This window comes from Chenopodium album, chromosome 4, assembly GCF_948465745.1.
Source record: "Chenopodium album chromosome 4, dcCheAlbu1.1, whole genome shotgun sequence".
In the NCBI taxonomy this organism is placed as follows: Eukaryota; Viridiplantae; Streptophyta; class Magnoliopsida; order Caryophyllales; family Amaranthaceae; genus Chenopodium; species Chenopodium album.
Window position 1 is genome coordinate 64,383,417 of NC_137837.1, and position 20,559 is coordinate 64,403,975.

Here is a 20,559-nt window from a genome sequence, read left to right on the forward strand (position 1 = left end):
TACTTCAAAGGCCACTAAATTATGCTACTAGTTAACTGCCCTTACAGTTACACCTAATTCTTTAGTCTTTACCCTTTTTTGAAAACATCTTCATAAGCCCACCTCATTAATTCTCACCTAATCACATCCTTCATTTCCATCCATTCATTACTAGCTTGCTGCTTGCAGCTTTCGGAGAAACGTTACAACTAAACATGCGAGCAACAATTATGACATCGCATATTGGTCATGACATTGGTAGGATACTGGTATGGATCATATTGGTTGCAGGAACTGCACATGCAACTCTTATGCATGTTCCTGATAACAGATCAGTGCCAAATACATCTGTGGGTGGCAGGCGCCGTAGTCTCCTAAACAATGGCCTTGGTCTTACTCCACAAATGGGGTACGTGTACTGCACATAGTTCATAAATATTTAATCTAAAACAAAGGTCAGCACGATTCTGTTTTAAGGTTATTTAACTGCTACATAAACCTTTCCCCTCTTTGTGTTCATGCAAGTTTCCTAGTTTTACTCTCCTTTTAATAAACACGAATGTGGTGTCAAAAAAAAAAAAAAAAAAAACTCAAACCAAAAAAAAAATCTTTGTGAAAAGTGGAAACCAATTCTGTCATATTTTTATTTATAGTTGAATCTGTCATGTATTTCTTCGTCTGAGTAGGTGGAACAGCTGGAACCATTTTGGCTGTAAGATTGACGAGCATTTGATAAGAGAAACAGGTAACTGCTTTTCTAATCAGTAATATTTGGAGATTCTCCATATGTTCCATGATATGATTATATGATGGACATCTTTGTAAATCATTCCTGCAGCTGATGCTATGGTGTCGAGTGGCCTAGCAGATCTTGGGTATAAATACATAAACATTGGTAAATCTACAAACTTTTTGAGATAATTTTTGGCTTACTGTTCTTTTAAGTACCGAAATTCTAAAACATTTTAGCCCTTAAAAAAAAGGTTCTTACTAAGTCATCAACTGTAACATAACAGATGATTGCTGGGCAGAACTCAACAGAGATTCTCAGGTGCATTCTCACCCTTGAATTTCTGATTATCTTACTGTATCCTCGAGAGTGAGGGATAGCTCAAGTGGTTAGAGCTTCCCTCCCAGTTCCAGGAAATCATGGGATCGTTTCTCACCCTTATCCTTGTGGCCCTCTAAACACCAAATAAAAAAAAAAAAAAAAAAAACTGTATTCTTCACACTTATGATTTCTCCCACTAATCTTACTCCGTTCAAATATTCTAGGGACACTTGGTTCCCAAAGCTTCAACCTTTCCATCAGGAATTAAAGCACTAGCAAATTATGTTCATAGAAAAGGGCTGAAGCTTGGAATTTACTCAGATGCAGGGTATTCACTCTATCTCAAAATTTTATGGGTCATCTCAGAAAAAAAAAAAAAATAGTAATATTATGAAGTCAATCATGTTACAATTCTATGCATGTTTAAGCAGCTTAAATCTGATACCAAGATTGCTGGTTCAGAATTCAGACTTGTAGCAAGACCATGCCAGGCTCGCTTGGCCATGAAACACAGGATGCGAAAACCTTTGCCTCCTGGGTGAGTAATTGATATCTTGATATGATACAAGGTCACTCAACATGGAATGGTAAAATACAGATTGCTCATCACTCATCAGCTGTATTTTTGACTTTTTTTCTCCCCAAAAAAATGTCTGAAATAGGGTGTTGATTACTTGAAATATGACAACTGTGAGAACAACGGGATTGACCCAAAGGAAAGGTTTGTAACTACTTACATAATATTGATGTAATTGTTCACTGATGTTTTATCAACAATCTGAAATTGATCTGCTACATTAGCAGCCCCAAGGTTTCAGGTTGAACATTACCACCTTTCTATCACTAACACTATCAATTGTGGATAGGTACCCTAAGATGAGTAAGGCCTTACTAGAAAGTGGAAGACATATATTTTTCTCCCTATGTGAATGGTAAGTAATTCATCAATGCAAGTTCAACTCGAAGGAGTTGTAATTTCAAATTTAATTTACTATGAGGATATTCGACAGAACAATAGCATGATTCTCTCACAATAAAACTTGGTGATGAGCAGGGGACAAGAAGATCCAGCAACTTGGGCCCCGAGTATTGGAAATAGTTGGAGAACGACGGGTGACATTCAAGATACATGGAATAGGTAAAAGAGTAAAGTTCAATACACATTCTAATATTTGATCTGAACATCTATTTTTAGCAGTTAAAATGAGGGACTGTACTAGTTCAAGAATAGAACAAAAGTTTATTTTTTCTAATGCTTTATTGGGCTATTAAATCTGGAAACTCCTGTTGTGCTTCAGTATGACAGATATAGCAGACAAAAATGACAAATGGGCATCATATGCTCGTCCTGGAGGATGGAATGGTAACAATAAGAAACATACTTATTATCTTTTTTTTGAGTTTCAGCGCTGTTTTCGATATGACAGATGAAAGGGGTTTAACATTGTCTGCAGATCCGGACATGCTTGAAGTTGGTAACGGAGGGATGAATAAAGAGGAGTATCGTTCTCACTTCAGCATATGGGCATTAGTAAAGGTACCATTCTAATTTTCCGACTTTTTATTATGCAACTCGATCAAGATGATTGGCCTGTAATCAAAACATTGGGTTTCTGCAGGCTCCTTTGTTGGTTGGATGTGATGTGCGATCAATGGATCAGGCAACTCTTGAACTGCTAAGCAACAAGGAGGTCATTGCTGTCAATCAAGGTAAAGGACTGGAGGAGGTTGTCAATTACTTCATATATACCCAATGAACTTACTGATCAACAAGTTTAAGTTTAATAACCAGATAAGCTAGGCGTTCAAGGGAGAAAGGTTAAGAAAAATGGTGATCTTGAGGTAATATATACTTTGTATACACTACTTTTTCGGAGTCCAAATGATCATTTTTGGCATGCATGTCTCAGAGTAATATCTTATGAAATGTTAAGGTATGGGCTGGCCCATTGACTCAGAGGAGGATGGCTGTTATTCTATGGAATAGAGGATCTTCATCATCAAATATAACTACATATTGGTCCGATATAGGTCTTAAGCCAACAACTATAGTGGATGCTCGGGACTTATGGAGGGTGAGTTCGTTGTTACCTTTTGTTTCTTATAAATTGTTGAACAGGACAATTTTCTTGTTTTACTGGATGTTCAATCTAACTCCATGACCCGTCTTCATTCAATACCCTTGAAAAAGCAGCATTCAACTCAGCGTGGTGTCAAAGCTCATCTTTCTGCTCAAGTTGATTCGCATGCAGTTAAGATGTACATCTTAACACCCCACATGTGAGATTTCCAAGCCAAAGCCAAATAGATCGCGTAAAAGCATAAATCTTCTTGTATGATCAGCAGGGAGAGGAAAAGATGATTCAATAACTAGGAAAACAGACCTATGCAAAACACTTAAGACAGTTTTTCATATTGTATACTACAGTACTACCCAATATATACATGTTATGTTTATGGGCAGTATTTTCCAATAACAAAAGTGAGATTCAAATCAAGTACTGCTAATTCTTGAAAATCAAGAATCATATTTGTTACTACCTGTGCTGTGCAATTAAACTCATTCTATGTCACGTAAATATAATTATAATGTACATTTTCTTAGCAAAGAGAAAAAGAATATGATGTATAATATAAGGGAACATGAATAAAAATCACACACACTTGCATATTCAGGACTGTTGGCATTCTGCATAAAGAAAGCATATTCAAAATGTTGAGAGTCATAATAACATCCTCTTTGTTGTGTTCAAACTTAAAAAATAATCATCTAAGGCACCACCACAATAGAATACCTCATTGCAACGTTCTAGATGGGACAACTCTAAAAATGTACAACACGAAATAATGCTAAAGTAAATAATGAAACACATCGAAGAAAACATTATAGCAGGAGGTCTGCAGGAAGAAATCCGAGAACAAAACACAGTTTGCCTGAAATATCTGTCCTTGGTTTATTTCTCCCATTTCTTCCAATAGACGAGAATCAGAGACTAATGTCTTACCCAATCGGCCAATCCCTTGACAATGCAAATCATTGATAACAGAAGCAGCCCCAATATGATGAAGTGCTACAATAGAATCACCGGGAAGACACAGGCCCCTTTCCGTTGCTAAGCAGCCTCCAGAATCACCTCAGTAGATTCTGAATCAGTAGCCTTGGCAGACCCTTCAGCTAATAGAGAAATTAAACCTCTGTATACTTGGCAACCAATTTGGCCGCTGTAACACCACATGTCATCACAACAATGAGCTTGGCCTGGGCTTTAATAGCAGTTCGGATAGCTGAAGATGCAAGACTCTCCAAGGGGCTCATTGGTAAAGGTGTAGCCCTAATCATCGCTTCGAAAATAGCTGCATAATCAAGGGAAGATTCTGCCTCGATACATATACAGGCCATGATCTTGACAGCAAGCTCAGGGTAAGCCCCAGCTGCACTCTCACCATTAAGCATAACACAGTCAATTCCATTAAGGACGGCATTAGCAACATAAGTGCTTCAGCACAGAGATTTAATCATGGATTCAAGTATCTGTATTGCAGTCGTAGCTACTACAATCTATACTATATACTAAACTAATCCTCCGGGGAGACACTTGGCGTAATTTTGTGAAAAAAAGAAATGTGCTTGTCTACTACATACCAAAATTTGGACTCAACCCAATAAACAAAAGTCTGGCCACAAGCCATCAATAATTCTAAATATAAACGTGTTCCATTATCTATACTAATACATTAAAAGGTGTTCCTAAATATGTGTGTGCCACATGTACTTGTTTTCTACATTAGAATCATGCCACACAACCATTCACCAATTTTAATTCCATGTCATTATTAACTAAAAATGTGCATACAAACAAGTTTGAACACCAAACCGCGTAAATAAAAGCCATACTTATTACCATCTTAGCTAGAAATAGATTATGTATGATTAAAATCTGAAGCTTCAATGAGTGTAAAGACTAAAGACTGAAGATTATTCCATTTTAGCTGAAACTTCAATGAGTGTAAAGAGTGAAGATTATTGGATCAAAACAATAATCAGAATCAACTCAATAGTCAATCTTCATTAGTATAGTAGCCAAAACAACAAAAGCACACCTTTCACAAGATTTTGCTGGAATTACTCCAAAACATATTCAATGAAATTATAGGTGTCGTATGGCTGTTTACTAATGATACTTCCTCCGTGTTTTAATAAGTGTAACGGTTTGACCAAACACCCATGACAAGACACTACTTTGACTATTTTATTTATCTACTCATATGTTAGTAAAATAATAGGATATTTTATAATATGAAAGACTATTTTGACCTTCACCACCACCTCACAAAAACCCAAAAGTTGCTTTTGCCACCTTCACAATCAAAAGTTTTATTTTACCACCTCATAAAAAAATAAAAGTTAGATTTTACCACCACAACCTAATTTCGGTGATGGAAAATTGTTGTGGGCCTCACTATTTTTCATTTCCGTCCAAATTAAAAGGCCTGATTTTCCTCTCTCTCTTTATTTTCTCACCTTCCCTATTCAATTGCAATCAATTTATCACCTTTCTACATTAAATTTTCTAGTATTTAACCTCTCTCCTCTCAATTTGTTTTATTCTCTTTGTAAAGTAAAACTCTAACTTTGAATTTCATCAATATCTTTTGCATCTGGAGAAGAGGTGATGACACCACAAATTTTTTTGACGGTGATACACTTATGGAGGATATTTCCTGCTGCAATTAACAACCACCAGCATCAACCATTACTTCTAATTGAACACAATTATCATTCTTAAACCCTAATTACATTAACCAATTGCAATTTTAAAAAACCCCAAATTAATTGATACTAACATGAACCCTAATTTTTAAAATCTGAAATTGGGGCTCAATTCATAAGTCATATCCACACTTACAATCGAACATAACAATTGGAACATAATTAAGACAAGAATTGCGAAAATATACATAATAATTCATGGTATTTGCAAATGAACTGAAATGAGTACAATCTTAATCACGTTAAACGAGCACAAATCTTGAACAATTGGATGCTAGGATTGTTAGGGTGGAGCAAATTTGAGGACTTTGAAAGAAATTCGCATAAACAAAGCCAAATTCATGGATTTTTGGACGAAAAGAGGGACATGGGTTTATTTATACAACATAATCGAGGAAAATTTGAAAAAATAGCCGTTAGTGTGGGGCCCCTAGCAAAAATAGCCGTTACGAAAATTGAGGTAAAATTGAAAAAATAGCCGTTAGTATGGGGCCCCTAGCAATTATCCGTCACCGGAGTTAAGTGTGGTGGTAAAATCTAACTTTGATTTTTTTATGAGGTGGTAAAATAAAACCTTTGATTGTGGAGGTGGTAAAAGCAATTTTTGGGTTTTTGTGAGGTGGTAAAAGTCAAAATTCCCTAATATAAAAGTATACATTATATCAAATCAATCAATGTATTTTTTTTTTTTGAGAACAATCAATCAATGTATTATGCAATAACATTTGTTTTTTATGTATTGGTAAATTAAGCAAGTCAAAACCGTGAATGCTGAAAAAAGTCAAACGATAACACTTATTAAAACACGGAGGGATAATTATTTCTTCCTTACTGTAATTAAAAAAAATCCCCTATGATAACAGATTTTTTTTTTTAATAAAACTGCCTTTGCCTTAAAAAAATTAAACAGAATTATAAGTTATAACCTGTAAATGTGTTGTATAAATAAATGAATTGTCATTACAAATTGAATTGAAAATAAGTGACTTACCGTAAAAGTGAATGTAGAAATCACAATTTGGAAATTTATAAATGAACATATTAAATAAATTTAAATTCTAATATATATGAAGATGTAAGGACCCTATAAATATGAATCAATGGAAATCACTCTGATCCACAAATTTATATTAATTAATTTCATATAGAAAGTAGGGAGTTATATTAAATTAAGTTTAAATTCCGCATACATGGATATAATAAATAATACAAGATCCAAATAATAATGTGTCCATCACAATAAATTTAAATCTAGCAATCAAAGTTGGTTGAATTGTAGGGTTTTCTTAGCTTGAGAAACAAGAAGAGCTGACAGGAGTTCATTCCAAGTATCAGGGACACCAGGAAGACACCAATGAGAACAATCATTGCCATCCAAACCATATATTGAAGGATGTCCATCTTTTCTTAGTTGTGACATTGTAGTTACGTCTAGTAACGTAACCTTTTTTGACATGTTACTCAATATTTGCTTTACTACTCCGTCTGCTGGTGGTAAGCCTGCCGGATATGTTGATCCTGGTATCGGTTTTGTTTCTCCTTTACAATCTCCAGTACTCGCGTTCCACTCTTGAGACCTAGTACAACATAAATTTGAAAGGAATCAGCTAAGAGTGTAATTAACAATACTGAGGGTTAAAGTTGTGTATTGACAAATTATATTATCAAATCAAATTTGTAAAAAAAAAAAAAAAGGGTCAGATATTATGAAACAAAGGTAGTATTAGACGTAAATAAGCATGTGATATTGTGATACTAACCTGTAGTGAGTTGGGGAGATGCCTTGGAAGAAAACTTGAATGTTGTTGTTGTTAGCATATTTGTCAACCCACTTAGACCAAGTTGTCAATCCATATTTATAAGCAGTCAAACGGTCCATGTCCTTGTAAATCTTTTTGCCCTTTTGGATGTAATCCCATCTGATTTTATGTTGAAATCAAGAATCAGATAATGGCTGATAAGAGTTAATTTAACATTAATCATAATCTAATTAGTGTTTATATCTATATATTTTAATCCTTTTAAATAGATACATAGGTGTTTAAAAGGATTAAAGCGATATATATTTTCTTACTATTTCATACGGAGTAATTAATTGCGTATAACATAAGAATGATAAATATTATTGCTCATTTATATAGTTGATTTTTTATTTACTTATTTTTTTTTTACAAAAAATAACTTCCTTAAATAAATATAGTAATTAATTATTAAAAAATAATAATATACTAAGGACACACTAGAAATTGACACATGTCATTATTGATGTATCTTTTAGTATATAGTTATTGATTGATTGATTGATGATTATGCAAAAAGTTCCACCAAGATTTCACCTTCTATTTTTTCTCTTTTACTTACTCCATCTATTTCAAAATAAATGTTTCATTTTAAATTTTTGTTAGAAAAACTATTCATATACACTATGTTGACCAATGTTGATATAAACTTAAATATAGTTTAACGATAATGCTAAATATATTGATTTATGTAGGTACATGTTAAAATCATACTCTCAATTGAGTTTAATAGAGTATAAAACATAATTCCTGAGCTTCAACCATCAGTTTAAGCTTTTGGTTGAGTTGATCCTTTAACAGAGTTAATGTATAATATCTATCAACTATTTATCATTTCTACATACTGGTAATTAGAAATATTATTAGGATATATGTGATAATCAAATTAGGATATTTAGTTTAAAACTAGTTTTTTGGCCCGGGCGCTGCCCCTGGTCATTGTATGCATATAAAAATACTATATTAAAAAGGAAAAATTAGAAAAAATAATCCCAACTTTCATTTATTCTGGAATAATCCGAACTTTGGGGGGTCTTCTTTTTCTTCAATCCCAAATACCGGTTACCGGTTGAATGAGTTATTTATTTATTTTTTTAATTAAAGTGACACGTGTCACGAATCAATTGGCTAAAAAAATTTTAAAAAAAATTTAAAAACAAATTAAGAACAAAACCCACCAGCCAAAGCCCAACCACCTAGCCAATCCGGCAACCGCCCATGCCAGCCACCTACATACATTGGTGGTTTTATAAAAACAATATCGACCATTTGTTAATTATTAATTAATATGAGGTAACTAAATATTATATCGTATCATTAAAATTTCTTCTAGTAACAAATTTCTTAGTTAAAAAAAAAACCTTTATTTAAATTTGGGTTACACATTTTAATACTTAAATATAAGTGTATAACTTATACTAAAGGTTGAGTAATGGAAAAAAATGAAATTAATTTTATAATTATATTGTTGTCAAAATATACACATATAAGTTGGCTATTAAAATTTTTGTATTTATGAACATGAATAACTCTTTTTAATACAACTTTATTATCATAAGATTTGTTGTTGGAGTAATGGTTAGAGTTTAACTTTAATGAAGATGAGTTCATGGGTTCAAATACTATTGCTCACAAATTATTGATTTTTGTGTGGAAACATTGATGATTGGTAATAGTATGTGACATGGCAACACGTGGCGAGATTGACAACACGTGGCAAGATTACAATGCTTGCCTTTGAGTTTTAATATATATATATATATATATATTGATATTGATAAAGGGAGTATAATTTTTCAATCATTTATTTGTATGCTTTAGATGAAAAGTAAAGTGTAATTATTAATTCAAAACTATAAAGGGAGTAGTGTCAAAGAGATGTATTGTATGTTACCCTTGACTTTTGCTTCCTTTATGGACCCACCAATGCCAACTGTTGAAGATGAGAACATCCATCCCTTTCCAAGCATTGCCATTGTTTATAGAATCAAGCTTTAGCACCTTCCCTATCTTTTCACTTACAATATCAACCAAATATGGAGTTCGATATAACATCACCGAAATGTTGTACTCCTATATATGATAGACACAAAAGACATATAATCATCATTTTTATACTTTCTTCCTCAAAATAATAATACCATAAATCGACAATTTAAGGACATTCCAATCAAAACATGTCACATATTTTCTTATACAAGTAGTAAAAGCAACTTTAGATGTGATGGGCAACAAACATTATTGTTATAATTTTTCAAAAAAACGTGATAGGTTAGGACAATATCATAATTTATAATTATGTACTTTTAGAGCATATATACTTTGTTCCATAAATTTATTGTAACTAAACAAAAAAATGTGCGCCCTTCAAGATTTTTTCCCCTTATTTTTGGATAGATAGAAGAAAAGTTTTTTTTTTTAAAAATAAATTTGAGCATTATTTAATAAATAAAGTAAACTTATATGGTGTGGTCGAAAAGATTAAAAGAAAATATTTTTCTTTTAATCTTTTCGACCACGAGTAGAATACAGAAACCTAATTTAAAGAATGAATTTAAACGGTTACCGAAACACATTTAAAAATCAGAGGGACATAAAACGTACATGATAACATATTACTCCGTATAAATCAAACATTTATACGTAGTATAATATAATGGGATAAGGAAATTTTGATTTTTGCTACCTATCAAACACATCAAATTGAATTTTGCTACCTATCAAAACTTTTATTTTATTTTGCTACCTAACATATGCCCTTTTTTTAAATTTTGCTACCACTGAACGGAATCCGTTAAGGAATCCGTTAAGTGGGTCCATAACGACACGTGTCGTGTTATTATTGGCCAAAAAAATTTTAAAAAAAAAAAAAAAAAGAAAAACCTAAACTACCCAGCCACCACCCCCGCGCCACCAACTCACCGCACCCCTCCCCGAAACCACCACCCGCGTCGCACCACCAGCCCCAACCCACCTGAACCCTCCCCCTCCCCCTCCCTTTCCCGCAACCGCGTCGCCCCCAAAAACCCAAAACCCAAAACTCTCGTCCCCAAAAACGGCCAAGAATCTAGCCTTAAAAGGTCGAAATCGGCCGGTTAAGGCCACTGAGCCCCAAAACCGGCCGATTTCGGCCATTTGTGGCCAGATTCGTGGCCGTGGTGGGATCTAGGGTTTTAGTTTTGGTGGTTTTTGGGGGCGACGCGGTTGCGGGAAAGGGAGGGGGAGGGTTCAGGTAGGTTGGGGCTGGTGGTGCGACGCGGGTGGTGGTTTCGGGGAGGGGTGCGGTGAGTTGGGGGGAAGGGGGTGGTGGCGCGGGGGTGGTGGCTGGGTAGTTTAGGTTTTTCTTATTTTTATTTTTTTTTTAATTTTTTTAATTTATTTTTTTTTATTTTTTTGGCCAATAATAACACGACACGTGTCGTTATGGACCCACTTAACGGATTCCTTAACGGATTCCGTTCAGTGGTAGCAAAATTTAAAAAGAGGGCATATGTTAGGTAGCAAAATAAAATAAAAGTTTTAATAGGTAGCAAAATTCAATTTGATGTGTTTGATAGGTAGCAAAAATCAAAATTTCCATGGGATAATAAGTCATAATAAGCATGTACCATTATGGTATGTGTAGAGAGGGCGCCTTTTACTGTAAGCTTGTGATTACAATGAGGCAGGGATGCTTGCAACATGCATGTAAATGATTGCCATTGATCAAGACTTAAGGAATCTCCCACGAACATTATCTTCTTTCCCGTGAACCTTGTCACAAAATCTTGACCATCGAATCTATATGATAAATAGTATATAATATATTAAGAAAATATAAAAATTAACAAAACATGCATGCAAATTCTTCCATTGGAAATGTATATGCACAAAAATTCTTATACAATTTCTTACATAAAGCCAAATAGGCAAGTATCACTACCCTAGATGAACGTAAATATGCCACTTAAGGTGATGTTCATTCATTGATAGAATATAAAACATAATTATAGAGCTCAATCATCAACTTAAACTTTTGGTGAGTTGGTCCTCTAAATTCATCATATACCCGAGTGGCTCATTATACAATAAACGACGTGGTTAAGGAGTTACCTTGGTAAATCGCAATCACTAGGCTTCCACCTATATTTGAGGTAGAGTTGATCCGGGCGCCCATTGCTTAAGCAATCAAACTCTTTGATGATAGATGAACAAGTAGAGGAGTCATAATATGGAGTATAAGCATCGTCATACACCCAACTACCTTGGAAAAGATTACAACCAGAAGATTTATTCGATTTCGAAACCTCTATTGTTGTTGAATCCTCCACATTAGCTATACATTGATGCAAAAGTAAAACAAATATGGCTAAAGCAAATTTGCACTCCATTGCATCAAAGTATGAGGAAAAGAGAGAATGTGTTTAGGTGAGTAAGAGCTAGAAAGAAAAAAATGTGAGCTTTTATAATATGATATGGTTAGTTAGCTTAGATTTTCGTTCACTATTTGTATTTTCATGATTAACTGTGGGTTCTATGATTGATAATGATATAGATATACTAAGCTTTTTGATTAATTTATTCAATGTTACATATTATATATTATTGTTATGTATAGCTAGCTTGTTCTTGAACCATAAGACACTTTTAAAATAAGTGAAGGTTACAAAATAAGCAATGCAAAAACATGTCTGTCAATTCTGTACCTTATTATATTTTGTCAAAATATTGGATGAATAATTTAGGCTATGTTTCGCAACACTAAGGGGGCGTTTGGTACAGTAATTTTAGATGTACGAAACGGATTCAATTAAGTGTTTTCATTTTTAGTTGTTTGGTATGAGTTAAAAGTAACAAATACCGTTTTCGGAGGGTAATAAAATTCCCCAAGATGTTACCCTTGACAAACTAGTGGAAACAAAATACTATACGTTTCCTTACTCAATTGCAATCTCCTCAATTGTTTCCATTCCTGTAGGATACCAAACATATAGTAAAGGTAACGTTTATCATTACTCTTTGCCTTAATTATTTGAATTCTTTCCGTTTCATTGACAATGTTTATACCAAACACCCCCTAACTTAAATGAAACTGAAACTTAGAAAGATAAGATACTGAAACTAATAATAAGGAAGTAGAGTAACATTTAAATTAGGTAATGGTTATTGACTTATTGTTTAAGAAATTTTGTCAACAACTACCAATTAAAGCACGTGTTTTGGAAATAACTATCTATTAATTTTTTTTAAAGAACTACTACAAAGTTGTAAAAAATTTAACTACCAGTACCACTATAACAATTTCGGCTAGAATATTCGGCATGTAGGTTCCACTTTTTACCTTTACCTCATAAAATCACCATCTAAATTGACTAAATTACCCTTCATAAAGGTAAAAAGTTGTAAAAAGTGAGACCCAAATGCCGGAGATTCTAGCCGAAATTGTTAGAGTGGTAGTGCTAGTTAAAGTTTTTACAAGTTTGTGGTAGTTCTTTTTTAAAAAAAATTCAATAGGTGGTTATTTTCAAAACACGTGCTTTAATTGGTAGTTGTTGACAAAATTTTCTATTGATTAATAAAGAGCTGAAATATTTTGAATAAGTTTTTTAATAATTGAAATAAAAGGTAATTTCAGACACTTAAAAAATTTCCGACCAAACCCAGTGATGAATAAACCTTTCACCGCCATTTGATTCGAGTTTTGTATTGGATCAAAGGAACACTTGAGTCTTGCTTAGAAACCCAATCCAATACCATTTTCTGTCATTTCAAGCCATTTTAGCCTTTTCAATAGCCCAAGCACTTTTCCTAATCCATAATTCATAAACTACTTTAGCCCAATTTCCTCTTTTTACAACCGCAACCTAAAATCGAGCTTAATTTGACTTTTGTACTTCATAATTTTTATGCAAATTTTACATGGTTGGATAGCACTTTTAATAATCTTTCCAATGATATATGATCATAATCCCAATTGAGATTTATAACGATGAAGATATGAACAAAATGTTTTGCATACTCAGTCCAAAGCCGACACCCCTTACACTTTTTTGACCATATCCATAAATATAGAAATAATCGATGTTGACTTGATTCTAGTTTGGTTAGGAAGTAGAATTCTAGATTTTTCTAATGGTAAATTATTTCCCTAAATTTAAATTTGGGACCAAAAGTTATGATAAAAGCAAAAATTTCTAAATCGACAATACAGGTCAACATGCCAAATTTGGCTTGGCGGGCCGCACAGCAACATGTCGTGCTGCACAAGCAATGTGTTACACTAATTTTGTTGTGATCAGCATTTTCTATTGTGTCGCGATGCATCGCGTCGTGCCACGCCCCCAAAATATTGTGGCGTGACCCACAATTCCTGCTGGCGCCGCAACACGACATTGTGTATCGTGTCTCATTGCCAGTGCATATGGTGGGCTGCATAAGCTTCCGATCCGAGCATCGTTTATCATTCTCTTACTTTTCTCTTCTAAAATTTTGGCAGCTTCCTATTCCCTCACAATTAATTAAGTGTTGACGTGGATGTATACTAAACAAGAAGCTCCGAGTACAAACCATGTCCTGAAAGGTTTAAAATTCTTAGGATTTAAACCTCAAATCTAATTATTTGCAATTAATTTACTTTGATTTATTAATTTTATTAACGTTCTGTGCATGATGTAGTTTGAAGGTTTCTCAATCGCTGTAAAGTACTCTTAATAAAAAATCTTAGGGTTTATTCAATTTTATCTTGATTATTCCTTGTTAGCATCATGTTTAGGGATTATTCAATTATTAGTATTATGATTAGGTGTTTTATTAATCATGTAGTATCAATGGTTAGGTTTGTACTAATAATTCCTTAGCATCATGCTTAGTCTCGTTTAGGCTATGTGGTGATTTATTCCCTAATATTGTCAAGTTACTTTAAACCTATGTTTATGCATGTTTATTTATCTGTTATTATGATCATGGATTGCATGATGTTTTAATCAAGACTTGTAATTAAAAATAATGACTAATAAGAAAATTTGGACAATCGGTTTAGGTTCAGTTTTATCTTGTTGTTTTATTCAAGTGATGATCTTCACAATAATTAATTAGTTTGTGTGTGCATTAAATTAAACCAACTTAGCATAACTAGGTTGGAGCAAATTGAATAATTATTTGTATATTTATAGGTTTCAGTTAACATGTCGTTATAAAAATCGAGTAGAGGTCAATAATGTCGTAATTGACTTCCCGACTCAATTTTTTACCTTCATGACGAATTATCTAGTTGTGGTTAGGATAATTATGTAGTTAGTAATAATATGAATTATCAATAGAGTGTTACAACCTTTATGGATCAAATCAGTTTTGCTTTTCAGTTTGTCCCTTTTTATGGTTACGTTAAGTGATCTATGAACAATTTACAAGTTTCATAAAAAAAACTTATTAACGGCTCTCTACTTTTTCGTCCCTAATCATTATAATGTCAAATTCAACTTTCGATGATTGCCAATCATATTCACACATGCTAAGGTAGACACACTTCAAATGACGCCTATAATAATATAATAATACTAGGGAAAATCATAGGTCCATTGAGATAGTACTCAAAGTACCTAATAATATCTCAATTCAAGTTCATTTCAACGTCTATATCTATTTTAAGGCATTTGCCAAACGCCTATAATTATATAATTTAAGATCGATGCCTTAACATTTTAGCACCGGCCCTACCTAATGCATATTCAATATGGGAAATTCTTGTTTATTTTTGTTTCTACTAGTTATCTAGATTTTACATATATATAGGTTTGTATGTTTCACTTGTAAACGTTTTCTATTTTAATTATTAATTAGGAATGAATTAGGTTTTGAGATAGTTTAATCAACTATTTTTTTTTCAAATTTACTTAGATTAGATTAGATTTTGGGTTAACAATCCAAGTCTAATTAGGATGCCTAGTAGGATATAGGGTTTCTAGATTATTTCATGTACAATTACCCCTATAAATAGGGGTGAGAAACCAACAACTAAAAGAGTATGCCTTTTCCTTATGAAAACTTGATTCAACATGAATTAATTAGTTCTTGTGAATTAATTCTGCTAAGTTGCTTCTCTTCTTGGTAAAGTTCAGAGGATCAAATTTCCCATAAATTAAGCCTAGCCCTAATAACTACTTCCTCTGTTCTTTTTTTACTTGATCTATTTCTTTTATCATATTCGTTAATGCATAAATTTTAACAATTAATAACTTCAATTATCCATAAGTAATGATTATACAAGTTTATATAATGATAGTAGTTATTGAGACGAATTCAAAAAGAGCCCACATGAATACGATGATCCTTATATATTATTCACAAAAGCCGGTCAAAGGAGGGTGGTGAATAATGTAAAAGTTAAAGCGGGTCAAGTACAAAAAATGGAGGAAGTATTAACTAGGATCTTCATTCTACATATATATGTCCAAATTGAACCAAAAAAACATTAGTTTTCGACCAAGGCTGTTATTAGACAATTTCTTACTGTAGGCGTCGCTCGAAGTGCACCTACGTTAAAGGATGTGTGAATATGCTTGACACTCATTGGAAGTGGGAATTGACATAATACGATTAGGGACAAATAAAGTAGGGAGTCGTCAACAAGTTTTTAAGGAACTTGTAAACCGTTCACGGATCATAAAAAGGCGACCACGGTAAGAGACAACGAAAGGCAACAACGATAGATTGACCCGTGAAGGTTACACCCCATTCATAATCCATGAGATTACTAACTCCATATGGTTCGGAACCACGAAAGGAGGATCGGGGATGATGGTACGAAGTGAGTCATGGAGTCACATTCGCCCGTATTGGCCTCTACTCGATTCTTATAGTGAAAAGTGATTCATGCGATCTCAAAGGCATACAAACAAAATATTCAATTTGCTCCAAACTGTTATTAGGCTAAATTGGTTAAATATTAATGCAACACATTATTCTAAAATATTGTGATCACTTGATTTAATAACAAGATTAAAAAAGGAACCTAAACCGGTTGTCCAAATTATCTTATTAGGCGTGATTTTCAATTACATTTTCCCTTTAAACATGAAATATGGTGATCATAATAATAATAGAATAAACATTAATATTGGAAGCAATTTAACAATAATAGCGTTAGTCAAATAAAATATAAAATAACCTAATCATGATACTAGTAATATTAAAATAAAAATAAGTAATTAAATTAATTACTCACATTCCGCGCGTTCCTTTAAATTGCTACATCATGAATAAACTGTTAGTAACTTCAATAAAATAATATAAATCAAATAGAAATTAAATAAAATAAATGTAGATTTGATTTGGTCCAAACCCTCAGTTATGTGTACCTTTCACGCCTTGGTTTAAGGACGGAACCTCGGGTTAAGTATGGACTCCTTGGAGCGCTTAGGGGAATTATTATGGAAGAATAAGGAGGCTAGAAATTAGGTTAAAAAGGGAGAAGAGAACGATTTTTGGAGTAAGGTGAGAGAGAATGATTATTGGTGCCCCGAACTGCAGAAAGGGGGGGTTCTATTTATAGGGAAAATGAACAGAGGGAACACACGAAACCCTATAAAGATAAAAACCCTAAAAAATAACATCGCGACACGGCAGAGAAAACCGTGACACGGTGCCAGGCACCGTCAGACGGGGGAAGGCACCGTCATACGGGGGAAAATCCCGTGACGCGGGAAATATTTGACCTACGGGAAGTGAAAACGCGTGAAGGATTTACGCGGAAAAGACATGAGAAAATTCCGTGACACGGCACACGTACCGTGACACGGCAGTGTCCACTGTGGCACAGTACAGTACACCGTGTCACGGTATGGGAAAATGCAGAAATTACACGGAAAAAGCACCGTGACACGGTGGGAAATACCGTGTCACGGAAGCAGGTACCGTGTCACGGCAACAGGTACCGTGCCACGATGGAATTTGACGCGAAAGAGCTTCAAAAATGGCACCGTGACACGATGTACAGTACCGTGTCACGGCACAAGGCACCGTCAGAAGGGGGAAGGCACCGTCAGACGGGGCAAACTCCCGTGACACGGTTCTTTTGCACTGTGCGCGGTGATTCCAATTTTTTACCCGTTTTTAAAATCATCATAACGTTTGATCCGTAACTTGGAATAAGTCATATAATATATCATTGGAATTCTTATCAAGTCTACTTTCTAATCCAATTAGAATCAGGTCAAAATAATTTGTATGTTTTAAGATATGTCCGTTTTAGTAGAAGGGTGTCGGTTTTAGGCCGAGTTTAGTGTTTTGCTCATATCTTTTTCGTTATAGCTCGGAATTGGGCTTATGATATATGTTTGGAAAGTTTATTTAAAGGCCTATCCAAAAAAATAATAATTGGATCAAAATTGTATATCCATAAAATCAGTTTCTCTCGGTTTTGCGATGTGGACACGAAAAGTGGAAAATAGGTTATGGTTTAGGGAAATGAGCTAGAAATTGGATTGGTTCATGAAATATATTGGATAGAACATGGATTTAAGCATTCCAAAGATTAAATACTCAACCCGACCAATAATGGTGGTGAAAGGCGTTTATCAGTGGGTTTGGTTTTGGGGAGACATTTTTAGGTGTCTACACTTACGAATTGTCAAGGTTGTTAAACATCATTATCATTTAAGATGCCTAAAATGAGTTGCCAAGGTTGTTAAACATCATTAACATTTAATCAAGATGCCTACAATGAATTTCCAAGCAGAGCCTTAAGCTTTACCAATTCGGATGTGTGTAACTTAAGCTAAGCATGGCATTTAATATTATAGTAATGCATGTGTGGCATCATTAAGGATTTTTCATGGTTGATATATACTTCGATTATTAATAATGATAGATATTATATTTACGATAATATTTATCGCATATTAGGATAATTTTTGTATATATTTTGTTATACCTTGTATCCTTATCATAATAGGAACTCATGTAAACCTCTATAAATATTTATCAATGGTACACATTCCAATCTGAGGAGTTTTCCCGAACTCTAACATAATATCACATCTTAGGTTTTAGATCTCAATTTTTTTTATTGTTTTCCAAATTTATGGGTTTTTGGTTTAATTGGGACCTTGCCTTTTCCACGTTTTTTCCGCAATTTTGTTCCTTTCCTGTTCTCTAGTTCTTCCGATTTTAGCAGCACTTTAGTGCTTCTGCAACTCCAACTCACTGCCTTTTCTTGTTTGAGTTAACATGGCAAAAATGATGACACCCCTCCTCCACCACCGCCGGTGAACAAATTTCACCCAGCCCTCACCGTGAACAACATCAAGAATGCTATTCTCCTCATCCTAAATTTCGAGAATGTGCAATACTCTAGCTGGGTTGAACTATTTCAAAATCATGCTTGTGACTAAAATGTCCTTGACCACATCGACCCAAAAACACCACGATTTTCTGATATTTCGGACTCTTTGCGGATTAGAATTGATGCCATTGTTAAACAATGGATCTATGGAACTATCTTCGTCGACCTTCTCACGATGATTCTTTCACCGAAGGCCACTACACAACAAATTTGGGATCGAATTAAGGAAATCTTCCAAGACAATAAGAGCACTTGGGCGGTTTATCTTGACAACCAATTCAACGCTATTCATATTGACAGCTTTCCCAATGTTACTGCTTATTGCCAGCAATTGAAGTGCATCTCCGACCAACTTGTGAATGTTGATCAACCAGTCTCTGATCAAAAGCTTGTTCTTTGCTTGGTTGCCGGGCTTTCGAAGTCCTATTTTTGCACGGTGGCGACAATGATTGCTCAAACCAACCCCCTGCCCTCCTTTAATACCGCACGCTCCCGTCTTCTTCTTGAAGAGACTCACCGGAATTCCGAGTCCATTTCGGTCGCGGCTTCTTTCGTCGCCCAACACCAACAACAACAGGTTTTGGGCTCTGCCGACTCCTCACAACAATAGCAACCAACTACAAACGTCGGCAGAGGCGGTGGTGCTGGGTGCGGTCGCGGTGGTGGCGATAAAGGTCGTGGCCGTGTTTCACAGGGACGAGGAGCCACCCATAGCTAGCAGCAGTAGGGGGCGCCACCTTCACAACAACAGCAACAGAGGACGACCAATTCAAATGGGCAACATTGGGCCCCTCAATCCCCTTGGCCCAATCCTCCATATTGGCCACAAGGATGGGCCCTCCCACCAGCACCTTTTCCCACTACTGGTCAGTTTCAAGCTAGGCCCAATTACGGTCGTGGGCCAACTCAACAAGCCTATACGGTTGGGTTATCCAACTACGGGCCACCTATGACTTCCACGGAGTTTGGCAGTGCATACTTCTCGATGAACCTCACACCACCGAACAACGGATGGTACATGGACTCCAGAGCTACTTCTCATATGACCAACAATGCCGGTAGACTTCTTCCCCTTTTTAATATAAGCACTTATAATCATATTTTAGTAGACAATGGTCATCGCAATCCAATTACTGGTTATGGTCACACCACCCTCCCAAATAATTCCATAACCCTTAAAAATGTTCTTCTTGCACCTCAAATTATTAAGAACCTTATTTCTATTCGTAAATTTACAACTGATAATTCGATATCTATAGAATTTGACCCTAATGGTTTACTGTGAAGGATCTTTGCACGGGGAGGGTAATAACGAGATGCAATAGCACTGGGGAGCTTTATCCAGTCACCTCATCTTCACCAAGCACTTTCCTAGCCACCACTCTCACTGCAGTTACCCTGTGGCATGATCGTTTAGGACATACCGGGGCTTCCTCTTTAAGTTTTTTGAGGAGCAATAATTTTATTTCATGTAATAAGGAGCATGACTTCACTTTTTGCAATTCATCTCAGTTAGGGAAACATGTCAGACTTCCGTTTTATGATTCAAATAATAATACTTTTTCAGCTTTTGATATTATTCATGCCAATTTATGGACATCTCCTATTAGAAGCATTGATGGTCACGAATACTATTTAA

General features: G+C 34.7%; 3 protein-coding genes across 3 annotated transcripts; 2 read left to right on the forward strand and 1 right to left on the reverse strand.

Annotated features, from left to right (window-relative positions):
* Positions 1–3,570, forward strand: LOC145629195 (alpha-galactosidase-like). The gene is made up of 15 exons (XM_081681735.1): positions 1–388; positions 666–724; positions 818–874; positions 996–1,030; positions 1,255–1,358; positions 1,493–1,568; positions 1,693–1,751; positions 1,897–1,962; positions 2,085–2,168; positions 2,329–2,393; positions 2,485–2,567; positions 2,650–2,740; positions 2,823–2,872; positions 2,965–3,105; positions 3,225–3,570. The coding sequence occupies exons 1-15, from the start codon at positions 195–197 to the stop codon at positions 3,312–3,314; spliced, it is 1,254 nt and encodes a 417-aa protein (XP_081537861.1). The 5' UTR covers positions 1–194; the 3' UTR covers positions 3,315–3,570.
* Positions 3,571–6,894: 3,324 nt separating this feature from the next.
* LOC145627083 (protein trichome birefringence-like 38) lies at positions 6,895–12,027 on the reverse strand. Its single transcript, XM_081679481.1, has 5 exons — positions 11,693–12,027; positions 11,209–11,380; positions 9,495–9,673; positions 7,562–7,720; positions 6,895–7,378 (listed from the first exon to the last, which is right to left on the reverse strand). The coding sequence occupies exons 1-5, from the start codon at positions 11,968–11,970 to the stop codon at positions 7,060–7,062; spliced, it is 1,107 nt and encodes a 368-aa protein (XP_081535607.1). The 5' UTR covers positions 11,971–12,027; the 3' UTR covers positions 6,895–7,059.
* Positions 12,028–19,095: 7,068 nt separating this feature from the next.
* Positions 19,096–19,530, forward strand: LOC145628016 (uncharacterized). Its single transcript, XM_081680348.1, has one exon. The coding sequence runs from the start codon at positions 19,096–19,098 to the stop codon at positions 19,528–19,530; it is 435 nt and encodes a 144-aa protein (XP_081536474.1).
* Positions 19,531–20,559: the final 1,029 nt, after the last annotated feature.